The following is a 17,307-nucleotide window of genomic DNA, read 5'->3' as shown; positions in this document are numbered from 1 at the left end:
TATTAATAATAAAAAAAACCTTCTCTAATGCTTTATATATCCTGATCAGTGTCGCAGTGACTAGGGGGAAAGAACCCCAGTCCATCACAGTACAGCATCCATACACTCATTTATAGATCTGCATATTTTTGGATTGAATGTTGGAGGAAACCAGAGAACAACATCTTATCTGACTGACATTCCATCCAAAAATGTGTAGATCTATAAATCTATAAATGAGTGTATGAATGTTGTACTGTGATGGACTGGGGTTCTTTCCCCCTAGTCACTGCGACACTGATCAGGATATATAAAGCATTAAAGAAGGTTTTTTATTATTAATATCATGGGATTATTAGATGTATAGTATTTATAGTATTTTATAAATCCTGACAAAAAATACTGTTAATAATTATGATCACTACTCCATAAATGTAGATAAAGTGTTTTTTTGCTAATTGTGTTAACATTACGTTTAATAAACATTAAGCAGCATAGCAGTAAATCCGTGTCAGTCCTATTTCCTTGGTATTTCTATCTAAACGGACCAGCTACAGTTTGCCAATATACAGTATTACCCATCCAGCCCAAACTTGATATTCCCATAGGATTGAAAGCACGCTTTTATTCTGCACGTCTACTTTGCTGCCGCATCCCGGAAGTGACGTCATGTGGGTGACGTATCACGTTTAGAACGGGGAAGAACACTTGTAATGTGTTGTTTTGGTAGCTTAAGTAGTTCTCCGAGTAGCTAAACTGAAGGTTTCAGGATGGGGCTATTCGGGAAAACACAAGAAAAACCGCCTAAGGACCTGGTAGGCGGATTCAGGAGTAACTCTGATATCTATAAAGCTGATTGTTAAAGTCCACAGGGCTCAAGAACATCGTTAGTTGTCGTAGTTCGGCTCTATAGTTCGCTTGCTAACGTCACTAGCTAACTTTGGGTAGTTGGTTGATCCAAAGACTGGAAGATTAATAAGGAAACTTTCAACTTGCTCGTTTAACATATAGTTAATTCACCAGCACGTATTTGAAATGTATATTACATTAATTTTGGAAGTCTATGTGGTAATGTGATGAGGTCACACCCAGAGTAAACTGAGCTCTTCCTGATACATCTTTGTTTGGAAAATAACCACCTCTGCTTTTCCCCCTAGATTAATGAATGGTCACTTAAAATACGGAAGGAAATAAGGGTCATTGACAGACAAATCCGAGGTGAGTCTTGTCACATGTGTCATAATACAGCAGTGATTTAAAATCCTGAAAATCTATATCTGTGTCTGCTGTTACTATATCACTAAACATTAGGAATGCTGACTTTGACATTGCTGCTTGATGTAAGTTTATATATGTGAGATGTCATTTCAAAGATATTCAGAGGGAGGAGGAGAAGGTGAAGAGATCGATCAAAGATGCAGCTAAGAAGGGACAAAAGGACGTGTGCATCATTCTTGCCAAAGAGATGATTCAGTCAAAGAAAGCAGTCAACAAACTCTACGCCTCCAAAGCCCAAATGAACTCTGTGCTTCTTAGTATGAAGAATCAGCTTTGTAAGTATGGCTTATATTTTTACTTTGACCACAAACTCTTCAATCACAATACCAAACTCTTTGACTGAGCATTGTTTATTTTATTTTGTGTGTTTTTTCTGACAGCGGTTTTAAGAATGGCTGGTGCATTGCAGAAGAGCACAGAGGTCATGAAGGCCATGCAGAGCCTGGTAAAAATCCCAGAGATCCAGGCTACCATGAGGGATCTGTCAAAGGAGATGATGAAGGTCTGAAACAGGTTTAGAGTTAGGGTTACATTAAAAGATTACTTAAAAAAATTGTGTGAACATTTTGATGTTTTTGGCATAACCGCACAAATTGCCACCTATATTAGTTTCAGAAAAATGTACTTACATTCTTATATTCTGAGTTAATGGTATGCTAAATATGATTATGATTTAAATATTTATGTTTGGTAATGCAGAAATTAAATATTCAGATTCACCTGAACCAGAATCTGTGATGCTTAAACAAAAAAAACATTAAGCAATATGATGTAAATTGATTTTTAGATATTTAAAGATATCTTTGAGTCACTGCAAAGTGCAGATTTAGGCCATATATAAAAAAAATTCTAATGCAAAAAATAAATATGGAAATCGTTTTTGTAGATTATTTATAAAAAACATATTAATGTTATTTTTAATGAGCTAATTCTTAATTTTTCATCATACATTTCAGAAAGTCGAATATTTAAATAATGTCTATGTTTTACAATGAAAATGTTCAGGAACATAATATTACACAGTTTATATAATGACGAGTTTGATGTGGTTTCATCAATGTGTGTATGTTGTATAGGCGGGTATTATAGAAGAGATGTTGGAGGACACATTTGAGGGCATGGATGATGAGGAAGAAATGGAGGAAGCAGCAGAGGCTGAGGTTGATAGGATCCTCTTTGAAATCACTGCTGGTAAGAAAACTAAATTCTTGCACAGAGATGTCTGTGTGTCGTTTGTGATCCTAGAAGTTAGTCTTCACTTGGTGGTGGGAAGGTGTCAGTCAGGGTTATTAGGCCATTTGTTCAAAACTAAAGCTCAATATAATATAAAGAAAAGCTAAACATGACAAAACAAGCTCTTAACCTATGAATAATTTTAAATCATCCAGCAACAATTCCTATTCCTATACTTACACCTATGGATTTAAACAGTATCAGATAAACATGTGGAACCTTGTAGTAAATGCGCTTTTGATACAGAGAGCATGAGGTTTTGTGAATTAAGTGCACACAGTTATTTGCTCAAGTACATCCATTCTGTGTTCACTCAGTGATAAACACATGCTTGCCTTGCTACTTTGAAATTTCTTCCTGTCCTTTATTTTGAGACTTTGAGGGTGAAAATAACACATTTCTACAGCTGTGATTGATCACTTTCAAACAATCCCCTTTCTTTCAGAAACAGACTTGATTTATTTCAATGTAAAATTCCCAGATCAGCCATTAGCTTTGGCGGCCATTTAAAATAATTTAGCATCTACTCTGCTCCAGTTACCTAATGTTTGGGTTAGCCTTGTTTTTATGATGTTTTTAAATAGATTGTTTTAATAGTGATGCTGCTGTCTAATCTGCAGATATTAGCATTATATTAAAAAAGTCTACATTTATTTATACAATAAAATATTTAACCCAGGTTAGTGTCCTTGCTTCTATATGTAATGTTTATAAACCACCTAGAGCTACATTTAAGCATTTTTAATATACACATCCATTGATATCTGATGCAAATGCTTTTTTTTGTGTTTTTTAAACCTTCATTAATAATAGGTGCTCTTGGAAAAGCTCCCAGCAAAGTCACAGATGCGCTTCCTGAGCCTGAGCCAGTCGGGGCTACTGCAGCATCAGAGGATGAAGAGGAAGACATTGAGGAGATGCAGTCCAGGCTAGCGGCACTGAGGAGCTAAACTCTTATACCCGCTTCTTCTAAATTATGTAGTCATAGACAGAAATCTCTTGAATTTATTCTTCTAATGGCTTGGTTCTTCTCTATGTCCTTATAAGGACCGAATTGTTATAATAGTTTTACACAGAAAATAAGATCAAGAGAAGTGGTAATAAAACAAAAACACTTATAGGTTTCATTAAACGGCAATTTGAAGCATTTTCTTCAAGTGCAGTTTCATGGCTGCTTGGTAATTTAATTCAGTTCATATTCAAAAGTTATTTGAGCAAGATATCTGTAATTTCTGATTTAATATGCCTATAGCTGTGTAACATGACCGAGGATCTGTTGTACAGTGCAGTCAGTCACATTGTTGGACTTGTTGGACATTCTTCACTGTTTCTCTAGCCTTATTTGGTGTCTAAGTGAATGCTAGCTTCTTCTCTGTGTCACCATTCAGTGGAATTATGGTTTTGCTGAATTTGTTAAACTAACAGCCACTGTATGTAAGATTTGTATAAATATATAGACATTGAGTGTGTTGATCTTAATTTTGTATTAAGTAAAGCCCTCCTAATTATGTAAATGGTTCAGTGATTTGGCTGCCAATCGGAGCTGACGAAACCCATGCATTTCTCTGTCTTGTTATGGAAACTCTGTCACACACAGCTGCTGCAGCACATCAAACATTGTAGAATAAAAACTAAGTTGTAACGGTTTAAAAATAAATTTTTTTCCAAATGTTTGGAGGGGAAAAAGCAAAGACTTCTTATAAGAAGATTCTCCAAAATTTGCTTTTAACAAGACATAGTTTTGGCTAGTTTCAGGTACTATAAACAAACATGACCTGAGCTACTGCTTACATAAATCATCTCTAACAGTTTGTGTTTTCTAAATTGCAAGCCAGGGTTTTAATACACTATCACTAAAAGGTTTCTGTGATGTGACCTTGTGTGGAAGAGATTGTTAGTTCTTCCTTTTAAAGGCAGTATCAAAGGCATGGGGCTTTTTCTGCGCAGATAAAAATACTGTGTGATCCTGTGGGGCTCTCTTATAAATCTCTATATAAAATTGTCAGCTTATAGCATGACACTTCTGTCTCTTACGTTTGTGATTGAGTATTCTGATGTTAAAAGACTCTGTTGACCGAAATGAGGTTTTGTCAAACATTCATGCAGATACTGTACGTATATAAGAACACCATAGCTGGCTTCAAATTTTTTATCCAAATTCAGTATCCTTCACCAATCCATTATGCTTCATGATGAGTCTCTGAAATTATTACAAAATCCTCATTTAAACCAATGAGCTTCTTTTAAGGTTTATTAAAAATGTAAATACTTGCAGAATGAACATACTGAAATGTGTTTTGTAAACATAGGGTTGTTTAAGAATAAACTTTTATAAACAAGTTGGGATTTTCCTGTTTTATTGACAATGTGAGAAGTGATTGTAAGCCGTCTATGCTGTTAATATTGGCATTTTCATATAATCCTGTGTCCGGCCAACTGAACTGCGTTGTGTAATTAATGTCTTTGTAAAATCGGGCATTGATTTATTTATTTATTTTTGCTGTGATGTAATGCAGGACTGAATTACTTTATGGTTCAGTGTTTAAGTTAACCATAGCCTTGCTTTCCACTGTGTTTTCCCATTCCTGTTTCCTGTTTTCCTTTTCAGTGTCCTTGTTTGTGTGTAAAAGAACATACTTTCAATGGATCAAAAAGTTTACACACTACTGATAAAATGACCGGTTATTAGGGTGTAAAAAAAATTAAACCAAGATAAAATCCTTTTCCGAACTTGTTCCAGCTCGATCTAGAATGTGTATGTATTGCTAGGTTTTTTTTTCCCAAAAAAAGCTTCTGATTTATTAAATTTTTATCTCTTGTGAGAGTGGAAAATGTTCGAAAAGATGTATTTAGTAGATTTATCTATCTCCATTGTATGTTTTTGCACTGCTGTTTATACAAAGAAAGATTTTTTTTTTACTGAATTCCTTTGGCTCTTTTCACTCAGACGTTTCATGTACGAAAACAAGGGTGTTGGCTTCAACCATGACTTGGCTTTTTTTTTTTTAGGCCTCCTTTACAGCTAGTTGACAAACAGTGTGTTTCTGTCTCATACAGGTGGATATGATATCTGCATTGTATGATACAGTATCTCACGTGAACCACTGGTACCAAATTACAGGAATAAGCAGAAAACTAATGTCTAGCTCAGTTTGTCACGTGGTGTTCACTAACAAAGGTTTTGACCTTTTTCGCCTTCCATACAACGCGCGCGTCTAGGATCAGTCTAGGTTCCAAACCACATACTACCGTACTAAATAGTGAATTAAAACAGTACTCCATCTCTGTCAGCTATAAAATATAATTAATATAAAAATATATATAAATGTATACAATACAATATATTTTATTTTTCTGTAATTGGCTAATCTGATATGGATATTTTTAATGCAGCTATTTAAATTTGTATTAAATTGGCACCTTTTTCTGAACGGTATTGTAAAATATCTATTTAGTACGGTACTTTCTGGACATGTCAATACCCATCGACGCGTGCGCATGCGCAGATGTAACCGCTGTCAAACGGTCACCGCCAGCAGTCACGAAGGAAACTCCTCCCTGCTGGCAACAAGCTCTCTTAGCGCAATGGTCTCGTGGATTATTTCCAGGCTTGTGGTGTAAGTATATTTTCTTTAATTTTTTGCGATGTGTCTTTATTTATTTCCTTCTTGCATCTGTTGGTCTTCATCTTCCTATTATAAGGTGTGTGATTTATAGCACTGTGGTGTGTTTATTCTAAGCTGAGAATAAAATCATAATCATATGCAAGTCGTGACGCTGTGTTTTGGCCACCGATGACTTTCACCTATAAAGATCTTTGCACTATAATCGAATATATATGTGAGAACGTTTCCTACATTCTTGTTCTTTATTCTAAAGTGATTTGTTCAGTGTCATAATCAGAGCTGTGAAAAGGCCAAACAAAGGCTGGATGACGACAATCTGTACAATTACGCGTGTCCCTTTGGACAGTTTGGGTTTATATCAATAGGCTTATGTGTCATCTGGAAATGTTTTTGAAGGCAGCGCCCGTCCGTTCACTAACAAATCACCAGAATGGAAAATAAAGCATTTTCTTGGATATGATTAAAAAAAATACCCTAAATAAATAAATAAAGGGGCTGACATTCGAACTGTCACTGGATCACTGGAGAAACCGATGGGATGACAGGTGAATGATCTCAAATACTGTAATGATCTCAAATACTACAATTATCTTAAATACTGTAATTATCTCAAATACTACAATGATCTCAAATACTGCAATTATCTCAAATGCTACAATTATCTCAAATACTGCAAAAAAATTGCAAATGATTAAAAAAAATTACACCATAAAACCGTATGCATGTCAACCACTCTACAGTATATTAACCATTAGGGTAAAAAAAAAAATTCAATTAAAAAATGGACAGTCTTCGAAACTTAAGCTCAGCACAAAATGGCGAGTCAATTAAATTTAGATTACAATATCCGGTTACAACGCATGGGCGACACTAAAGAGCTGCATCCCAGCGTCCTGATGATCTAAATATAGTGTTTGTACTGTGGGCATTCTGGCTTGCAGACCACAATATGGTGGTGTAGAGCAGCAAGGTGTTATGACACTCCCGTGCATGATTGTTTTTTATTGATTTTTATGGGTTGGTCCGTATGTATGTTGTGTATCTGTGTATCTCGGGTCAGATGTGCAGCTGTCGCTGAGCTGTGACAGCAGACAGACAGCACTTGTGGACAGATATGTACTTGAACACAGGTGCAGCTTTGGCCTGAATGTTTTTCTGGTAGCTTCTGGTTTCTAGTTCTTCTTTTCTACAACACAGCAGCTCATTCACTTGCATTGGCTCAGCTCTCTTCCCTGTGAGCATAAGTTCAGGTGTCTGAGCTATATTTGTTAAGTAGGCAAAATAAACTTGGAAAATAATCAGGGTCTTAAAACCGTATTTGACCTGCAAACTACACACCCTACATCTCCTAGAGAAATGTACAGACATCCCGGTAACACTTTCCTAAAATAATAAAATGACTTCTATGATTAAACTATTAGTATAATAATATATGTTACTGTACAATATGTTACTATACTATATGTTAGTATACTATATGTTACTATAATATATATTACTATAATATGTTACTGTACTATATGTTGCTTTGATGTACCTGCTAGACAAATGTCCTTACCATATGTGTATTCTGGCCTGGACACATAATTCTCCACTGTTTATCACTACATGAAAATACCTGAAAATATATACGTGTCTTGGCTATATATGTAAAACGAACATATGCCGATTTTTTCAACAGTAAATATCCTTTAATGATGAGTCAGGACAACAGGATGTGTAAATGTCTATACGAGTCCTATGTGTCCATGCTGAGCATAAGGACCAAGAGGACATAAGGCGCTGCAGTCAGCTAAACCGATACCATAATAGCTTATTTAGGTATATGTTTTGACTCATTCCATTTAATGGATCATTCATTTTCAGATTATATGGTAAATTAAATTACCTACAGCTACAGCTTTAGCATTGAACTGTTTTCAGTTTCCTATTACACTCTTAGAGATAAACAAACCATGGAAGACAGATAATACCTATTAATAAAAAATGATACAAAAGTAGTTTCATTTGCAATGAACAGAATCTTTTTATTCAGTTAAACATGGTATAACTGTAGTAATACTGTAATATAACCACAATTTATATTGTTGTAAATTATACAAGTAATGTAATAAAGGTTAACTTTTTTTTAGTTTACTTTAGGATATGACTTTTAATTTGTAATGAACTTGACTTGCAAGCAAAGTGTAGAAAGGATATGTGTGTATCTCAATGCTCAAAGAGTTGAAGCGAATGAATGTCTTAAAAACCACTTTAGTTAGCATCAGTGGGACTGTTGGTCAGTCTTCAGTAGGTACGGCCTACTGTGAGCCAATATGAACTCCACTCCAAGTACGGGAAAATTAATAGAATTTTTTACACAATCACAAACAATAGGACACTGCAGAGGATAAGCTTTATGGCATTGCATCTAAATATAGAGGAAATAAATTCTGAGCAGTCCAGAAAAATGTAAACAGTAGTCTGAAAGAAACTATCCAGATGTATTGAAATATCAGCTTTGAGAGAGAGCTGTAAACTGGGAGCACAAAGCAGTATCTCTTGTCAGTGTACATCTTGCATTGCTATTATTAGATCTTGAAAGTGGTATCCAAGTGCTATTTTATAAGACATCAATCAAATTAATGTAGCTGGATTGCACATTATGGCAAAATGATAACAAATTTACAGAAATTGCCACTTTGCAGCATTTAGGCTGCTATTATACAGTATATGACTTCTTATTTATGTAATCCTAATTTTCGAACAATACATACATAATAAATAAAAAAATAAATTTGGTCATCTTGTTTTGTTTCTATTTGGGCATAAAATAATTTTTTTGTATGATTTGTAGGAGTTGTCTTGATGTTGTTGATAATATGGCAACCTATAGGGTGTTTAATTTAAATAGACGAATCAGAATACAGAATAACTTTCTTGCATAATTATGGTGGCTTTCTCTTAATACAGCCCTATATGATTATTATAGGTTTATAAACACTTTCATTTATTACCCTGCAAGGTCAAAATTAACTTCTACAGATCTTCTGCAGATATTCTCATATGCATTCATGTCATGTAATATTTTGGTTGAAAAAGTGTGGAAATTAGTGCAAACAATGTGCATTCATTATTTAGGAAATTTTAGGTTATAACCCTCAGGTTGAACAGAATCCTGATCTGCTGATTTTGTGTCTGACAGGCTCATATTTGGGACCCTTTACCCTGCATACTCGTCATATAAAGCTGTCAAATCAAAAGATGTGAGAGAATATGTGAGTATGCACTGTTTTACCTAATATATAACATGCACTTTATGCCTCATTGCATTCACATCTTAAGCCTGCTTGTAGTTACTGATGTTCCGATCTTATCACTTTCTCCAAAACCTTTTTAATATGTTTTTTTATCAGGTAAAATGGATGATGTATTGGATAATATTTGCACTGTTCACAACAGCTGAAGTGATCACAGATTTATTCCTGTGCTGGTAAGTAAAATAATGTCTTCCTGCTCATTTCCCACTGAAGCTGTGACCTGATTCAATGCTGTTGATTCTTCCTGATGATAAAGAGCATGAAATCATGGGGCCTGGATATGACTCATCTCTTGTTTCTTTTGAAGGCTCCCATTTTACTATGAGCTCAAAATTGCTTTTATGGTGTGGTTACTCTCACCATACACAAAGGGATCCAGTGTCCTTTATAGGAAGTTTGTCCACCCGACTTTGTCCTCTAAAGAAAAGGTACGCTTCATGAACATCTGTTCAACTTTACCTAGTTTTTAAGTGAAGATCCATCTTGCTATGTTCCTGAAGTTTGTGCTCGACCATGTTTCCTGTGGTGTGTTAGGTGAAATGTTCCCAGTTGATGAAGTCTGGTAGGAAATGATGCTACACTTTCTCTAAAGGTTTTCGTCTGCCCTTTATTTGTGAGGCAGGATATCCGTTATGGTTTCAATGCAGGAAGAGTGCAGGGTAACTGATATAGGAAAAAAAAGGAAAGTCAAAAACAAAAGTTTTTTTTTTAAATGAAGAAGCCCAAGGAAAAAGCAGCAGTGAATGACAAATGATATTTATGAATTATCAGTTACATGTCTGAATCTACATGTCTGAATCTACATGCCTTCCTCACCCCTGATAATCACCCCTGATTGTGTCATTATTACTTGCATTTTCCAGGACATTGATGAATACCTGTGCCAAGCAAAGGACAAGAGTTATGACACCCTGATGCACTTTGGAAAGAAAAGCCTGAATGTGGCTGCTACAGCTGCAGTGATGGCTGCCACTAAGGTGACATTAATTTTCTTCTTTTTCTTCTTCTTCTTCTTCTTCTTCTTCTTCTTATTATTATTATTATTATTATTATTATTATTATTATTATTATTATTATTATTATTATTACAGTGTCATAACAATGGGGAATATCCATTTTAAAGTGGATTTTATTTCAATAAAGTGTCAAGTTACAGTATATTATATTCATATGAGATATATTCTGCTCAAGCTAAACATTAGGAGCATGCTCTTATGACAGTCAGTCCCTAAAAATGTAAAAAGTGACACTTTTTCAGCTCTATATTTTATTAATGACACCTTTGTGGTTAATGTATAGAATGCTATTATTTTAAGAAAAAGTAGATTTTATATAATAAAGATTACACTGCCATGTCTACCACAGGGCCAGGGTGTGTTATCAGATCGTCTTCGGAGTTTCAGCATGCATGACCTGACCACCATAGACTCAGATGGTCAGGCAAGTTCTGCTTCAGTCACCACTCAGCCTGCATCAGGACAGCACAGAGCACGAGCCATGATGCGCAGCAAATCAGAGGCAGCCTACAGCAAGAGTAAGTGCCCCTGCAGAACTAATCATCTCTCTGTAATTCTCGTACTCACACAAAATTGACTCGGAGCCAATCACATACTCATTGGCACTGATTTGTTCACAGTCATGAACCTTGATTTTATTTGCGTATATTAACTATACCAATTTAGATTAAATACTCTCTCACCGCCACACAGCAGTGCTGGTGGTTTGGTACAACCTCACAGCTTCTGGTTTTATCCTAAACTTAGATTAGACTAGTGTAGTTCCTGTGCACGTTCTCCCTGTGCCTGCATGGTTTTCTACAGTTCCTAAAACATGCTAGTAGGTTGATTAATATAGATAAATTGCCCCAAGATGCTAGTTAAGGTGTGAATGTGTGTGCGCATCGTGCCTTTGTGATGGATTGGTGTGTTTTCATGCCCAGTTTAGGCTCTACGTAGATCCACTGTGACCCTGACTAGGATAAAGTGGTTTGATGAATTAATGCATTAATGCATTTATTCACTTGAGTTGTGTTCAAATTACGTACTACACATGCACTATGTTCTTTTCTGCGTATGAATTTACTTAGAGTGTATCCTCTTACATGAAGCACTAAAATCTTTTATTAACTAGAAGCAGAAACTGTTTCCCAGTTGATAGCAAATGATGTCAAATGACTCATGTAATGTGTTGCTTCTAATCTTAGCAGAATACCGTGACATTTTGAAATGAAGAAATATAAATCACTCACAATGGGCTAATTTAAAAGACATTTATTCAAAGTTTTGCTGAACGTCATCAGCCATCTTGAAAACTTACTCGTCCAGCATGAGCGTAGAATAGTGCATAAGTATATGATTTGGGACTGAACTTCTGAAATTCGTATTATCAGTGACCCATTACAAATCACTAAGTGTGGTCTGGTACATTTACAGTCTCTAAGATAGCTTGTATAAAGAGCGAGACCATTCGGAAAGAACATTAGAAGTAATATATATATAAATAGGAAGTGTTGATACTCAGTGAGAAATATAAGAAACACTCATAACCAAGAGTGTTGTGCCAAACATGAACACAAGCCACTGTGCAGCACAACGGTTTCTTGGCTGTTAGCCTGCTGTAGAACATTTCCTAATGAATTGGTTCTTGATCTAGTCTGTAGATTGACTCTAGAAATAATGGTATTAAACTGTACTTTTCCTTGTTGTTGGGGTGCTATTACCAGGGATACCTTTAATACAGTAGGTATCTTTTTCCTGGGAATTTGCACATAACACACTTAATTTTAGTAAGACAATGTAAATCAGAGGTAATTAAAGTCCAATTATGTACTGTAAATTTACAGCTACACTCATGTTCCCAGGTAAAAAACATTTCATAAACAAAATGTGATTTTTGGCAATAGAATTAAGCATATTTCAGACTTCAACATATTTTAGTATTTAATTATATTTATGTGATATGTAATGTAAGCTAATTAAAGTTAATACATTTGATAATTTTATATGTCCAACGTACTTGGGTATGAAATTTGTGAAAAGCGGCATTTATTTCAACACATATTCCTATATTTATAGATAAAATATTTCGTTATATATAAGATAAAAAAAGCTCTTTTTTTCATCAAAGTTAGATAGCTAGGGTGTTAATAAAATTGTCAGCATAATGACATTTAGCCAGCCATGCTTTTGGTAAAACTATATTACAATCAGAATCAGGTTTAGGCACTTGGCACTCGAGGTTATAAAGGATTTCTTATGCAACACAATACCACCAGAGTATACCATATGCAGTAGCCTGAGAGGCTCCATATGTAGGCCTTGAGTTTTCCCATATTTTTCTCTTGACTTTAAATCTTCACTATTTTAGTTTAATTTCACTACAGTGAATATCATATGCAACTTATTGCCCTGTAAAATTCTACATAAGCACATACGAAGGCATGTTTTGATATTGTCATGGTGCAGGCCCCGAGTTTGACATAACAGAGTTTGAGATGTTGAATGTGGAGCAGTTTGATTCTCTGGAGCCTTCTTCCCCACTGACCCTCAAACCCACTCCAATGCCAAGATCCAACAGCAATCCGAGCCAGCCTCTTTCACCCCCTGAGCCTTCACAGGACAAAACTGAGGCCCCAGAGGTGCCCAAGGACAGTGAAAAAGAGGGGTGTCTCCCTGCCAACTCGGCTCAACTCAGACTGCTTAAGAGACGTGCCCCAGAGGTAGCCTCCCTTTTAGATGGTTGGTTGGTGGTGTGTCTGCTGGGGTGCTGATGGCCTGGTCATCACTAACTCGCTGAATCACTAATTAGCATGGCTACCACCACAGGCTAATCCACCAAAGACTAGCAGGAGTTTTTTCTCTGGGATGCTGTATAAAGTGTTTTTTGAAAGTCAGAGCAATTGCACAGTGTTTGAAAAGGATTATAGCATATAGCATATAGATTATATCTTATCTTAAAAAAAAGAAAAAAAGAGAAATTTTCCGATTGTGGGACAAATAAAGGAATATCTTAATGTGACTTTTGCTATTCAAAATCTGATCTTTAAGTACAATCCTTTTGATAGAATTTTGTTTGAGGCATGATTTGCATGCCCTGATACCTGCTGCTTACATGACATGAAAAAAGTTCCTCTGTGCAGGTCTCAGATTCTTTAGGATGCAGGAAAATATGATCGCTAATCATTAATCGCTATTTAGATTGTTTAGGAAAATAATAAAAAGGAGAAATCTATTTGCATATACAGCCATTATTTTCTCTGAAACATCCATTTCAAGTATTAATTATAGTATCCCAAGTTGTGTTACTTGAGATACAGCACATGTAACATGCACAGGTGTGTGTGGTCTGGAGTTGGCTTGTGTGCTAAATAAATATGGTCACAAGTGAGATGGCGATATTCATGATACTGTTTTGGCTCAGGCACTTGTCTGAATTTCATTGTCCTTTTCCTGTTTTTCTTTGTCCCTCATCCCTTCTTCCCCACCCTCAGCCTCCTCCTAGAGCTTTAAGACCTGTCACCAGATCCAGATCCAAGAACACCCTATCAGCAAACCCTGAGGCCATGTGACTGTGCATATGCTGTGAGACTGCTTTAGCTGCCTTAGCTGCAACATGAGGACACAGAAAAAGAGGAGACTTTGAGATGTGTGTGCGTATGTGTGGGGTTTGGGAGGGGGGAGGGATGGAGGGTGCAGACAAAAGATCAAATATTTAAAGCAGCCTCGTTCTCTAATGAGGTAACCAAAGCGACGTGTGACCTTATAGCATCTGATCTTTGACACCTGAGGGGGGAGGTTACAATCGAGGTAGCACGTATGTGGCGCCATTTGAAGACTCTTAACCACTTAAAAGTTTGTGTTGTACATAGTTACTGTATGTGAAGAGTATATGTTTGCTTCCTTTTGTTTCTATGACTTTGGGAGAGACAGAAGCATGCATGTCCCTCTGGTGGTCTAACACAAGAGCAACATTTGTCTCTGAGCACCTGTAGGCATTGTACAGTAGCCATGACCCTCACTGATGAAGGCACTACGACGACACTTCAGTGGACTACTGTAAGGCTTTGTGCCGTTCAATGCACTCATATGGAGCGCGAGTGGGCATGACAGCATCGTCCTTTCTGGATACATAGCCCATTGATAATGTCTCTCCACTAAATCTGACAAAACTCTTGTCGGGTTGAAACGTCTCAGAGTTAAGCAGATTTATGTACAGAGAGAGAGAGTGACTTTTACATGCAGGCTTGTAATTCCACTAAACATTGTATGGAAAATTGTAATGAAGATATTAATCATGTTTATTTAAATTTATTTACAGGACAAATGTGCAATGATGTTAGAATTCAGTAGAGTCTGTGAAAGAATAGACTGAAACCGAGCCACACTGAAGACATTTTACCCCTGCTCTTTTTATTCATGCTATGGACAGATAATGTGATTATCCATCACAAAAAAAGAAAGACAAATGAAAACATGTCAGAATGGTGATATAAGGCGATTTATCCAAGCAAATATTTCATATTCTTGAAGATTTTGAGTAGCATTCTTTAGATATTTTATAGTAGCAACTCTGAATTACACAACAAGCAGAATCATTTTAACCTTCTGGTTTATAGTGAATATTGTTTATGTTGTTAGTTAATTTTTTTTTATAATATATTTGTTTCTTCTCTGTTTCTTTTTTAAATTCTGTAAATTTGAATGTTATTTCAGTTTAAAGAATCTGAATTCATGTTTCACTTTTCTTAACTTTACCATTTGCATGAAATCAGAAGAAATGTTGACAATCTGAATGTTTTTTTTTTGTTTTTTTTACTTCATACCAGTCTGGAGTCTGCAGTATTACTTTGTGTCTGTACGCTACAGTGTGTCCCAAATGTCTCCATATACAGGGGACATCGGTCGAGCCTTTGTCAGCAGATGTCCATGGATGTCCGGTCAGGCTACAACACTTCCGGGCTTTGTGTGTTTATGTGACGTGCTCCTCATGATTACTGTCAAAGTCCATCGCAATCATGCAACAGCTTCATGATCACGATACGTCACAATATTGTTGCCATTAGAAATACACCAGACACCACAAGTGTGACTTATATTTATTGCAGTTGTACAGCTGAGCAATTGAGGGTTAAGGGCCTTGCTCAAGGGCCAAGCGATGGTCCTAAGGGTTGAGATTTCACAACCTTCCGATCAGCAAGTCAACATCTTAAGCACTCAGCTCAGACATTTTGTAGAAGGTTTTACTGGAGACTTTTGGGACACCCTGCAGTACACAATTAAGCACTGTTTATAAATCTGTGTGCTCTATAACACACACTAGATGGAGAAGAGTATAGCTTTTTCGTCTTCAGTCATACAGTGGGTGTTATTTGCCCCTTAAATTCAAAGCACTGTGGAGCCAGACAGCTAAATTGACTGAGCAATTCAAACTGGCCACAGCACATCATGTCACTGCTTAATAAAGAACTCTTGGATTATACATTGCAAAAAACACTGACGTACTCAACTGTGTGGCTGTAACTGTTTCCGTGTTAATGAAACTTTCTCAGAGTCAATCCGACTGGAAATATGATGACAATCTTATCTCGCTTCTCCTCTTTCCTCATTCAGATATCAGGTAGCAAAAGCCCATATAGTCTCACAGAAACACAGTTGATTTTTTTTTATAGTAGATATCTTTCTCAGGTACAGTTTTGTTACATCTTATCACATATAATCAAACTTTCAGTATTTTAATGATCAAATGTTAAAGGACAAACGTAATGGCGAAGAACCAACGTAGACTGAATACTGAGAACCGTGAATCACGACTGATTTGATTGTTTAGAGCAGATCATTCAGTAAGCATGATATTCGCTCACTTAACATTTCGACTTTGAAATGAAAAAAGTATAAACCGTGCATGAAATATATCATTCTATCATTCTGTACATGTAACCGTTCAAGTGCTCTGTGTGAATCATTGTCACGATGATCTGATGCTACATTCATTAACACTAGTGCTAGTTTTTTTATTGTTGTTTCAGGATTTAGTTATTAAAGGCACATATCCTTAAAAAAAAAAAAAACAGGCTAAATGAAACTCCAGTGTCTTGATTAACCTTCAGTTTGAATTCTTTCATGTTCTCAAAATTATTTTTGAGCTGAATTCATTTTTAAACTGTTCATTGTAAGAACAATTCTGCTTTGCTTTTTTTTTTTTTTACACAAATGACAAAGAAAAATATCCATGATTCAAGTAGAGTATGTGCCTTTAAAGACTAATAGTTATTATTATTATTTAATTGTTTGTTTGTTCAAACTCCTTGGAAGAGGGAGAAATAAAGACAACGTAGCTAAGGATGGACTTCGTAAGGGTCACTAAACCTTGCTTTCCTGTTAATGAACACCACTGCACAGCTTGTAGCCCTCCTCAGTTACAAATGTATTTCAAAAAACACAGCTCTTATGTCTGGCAGGCCAGAAAACTCTCTCTTCCGCTGGTGAATAATGTGGGAAACGTAACAATCCCTTCATATCGATCTGAAGGTGTGTCACCATCAGTTAATAAAAAGGGAGACAGAACATCAACGCCTCTTTGCTTTCATTTTCTCCTGACACACAGACAGACAGACAGACAGACAGACAGACAGACAGACACACACACACACAGACAGACAGACAGACACACACACACAGAGACAGACACACACACACAGACACACACTCACAGACAGACACACACACAGACAGACACACACACAGACAGACACACACACAGACAGACACACACAGACACACACACACACACAGACAGACAGAGAGACACACACAGAGAGACACACACACACAGACAGACACACACACACAGACAGACACACACACACAGACACACACACAGACAGACACACGCAC

The 17,307-nt window shown here is 36.2% G+C and overlaps 2 protein-coding genes across 3 annotated transcripts; both read left to right on the top strand.

Moving 5' to 3' along the window:
* Positions 1 to 633: 633 nt before the first annotated feature.
* chmp3 (charged multivesicular body protein 3) lies at positions 634 to 4,829 on the top strand. Its single transcript, XM_027172833.2, has 6 exons — positions 634 to 794; positions 1,137 to 1,197; positions 1,353 to 1,532; positions 1,638 to 1,759; positions 2,334 to 2,448; positions 3,304 to 4,829. Exons 1-6 carry the CDS (start codon positions 750 to 752, stop codon positions 3,438 to 3,440), a joined length of 660 nt encoding a protein of 219 aa, XP_027028634.1. The 5' UTR covers positions 634 to 749; the 3' UTR covers positions 3,441 to 4,829.
* A 1,128-nt stretch (positions 4,830 to 5,957) lies between these two features.
* reep1 (receptor accessory protein 1) lies at positions 5,958 to 16,977 on the top strand. 2 transcript variants are annotated; one of them, XM_027172754.2, is made up of 8 exons: positions 5,958 to 6,107; positions 9,301 to 9,373; positions 9,512 to 9,588; positions 9,723 to 9,843; positions 10,279 to 10,392; positions 10,781 to 10,949; positions 12,880 to 13,133; positions 13,905 to 16,977. In XM_027172754.2, the coding sequence occupies exons 1-8, from the start codon at positions 5,989 to 5,991 to the stop codon at positions 13,980 to 13,982; spliced, it is 1,005 nt and encodes a 334-aa protein (XP_027028555.2). In that variant the 5' UTR covers positions 5,958 to 5,988; the 3' UTR covers positions 13,983 to 16,977. The 2 variants fall into 2 exon arrangements, with proteins under 2 accessions (XP_027028555.2, XP_047677174.1); XM_047821218.1 differs by lacking the exon at positions 12,880 to 13,133 and having other exon boundaries at positions 5,962 to 6,107.
* The last annotated feature ends 330 nt before the right edge of the window (positions 16,978 to 17,307 follow it).

Source organism: Tachysurus fulvidraco, chromosome 12 (genome assembly GCF_022655615.1).
Source record: "Tachysurus fulvidraco isolate hzauxx_2018 chromosome 12, HZAU_PFXX_2.0, whole genome shotgun sequence".
In the NCBI taxonomy this organism is placed as follows: Eukaryota; Metazoa; Chordata; class Actinopteri; order Siluriformes; family Bagridae; genus Tachysurus; species Tachysurus fulvidraco.
Note: the sequence above shows the minus strand (reverse complement) of the source record. Positions and strands in the feature narration are given on the sequence as shown.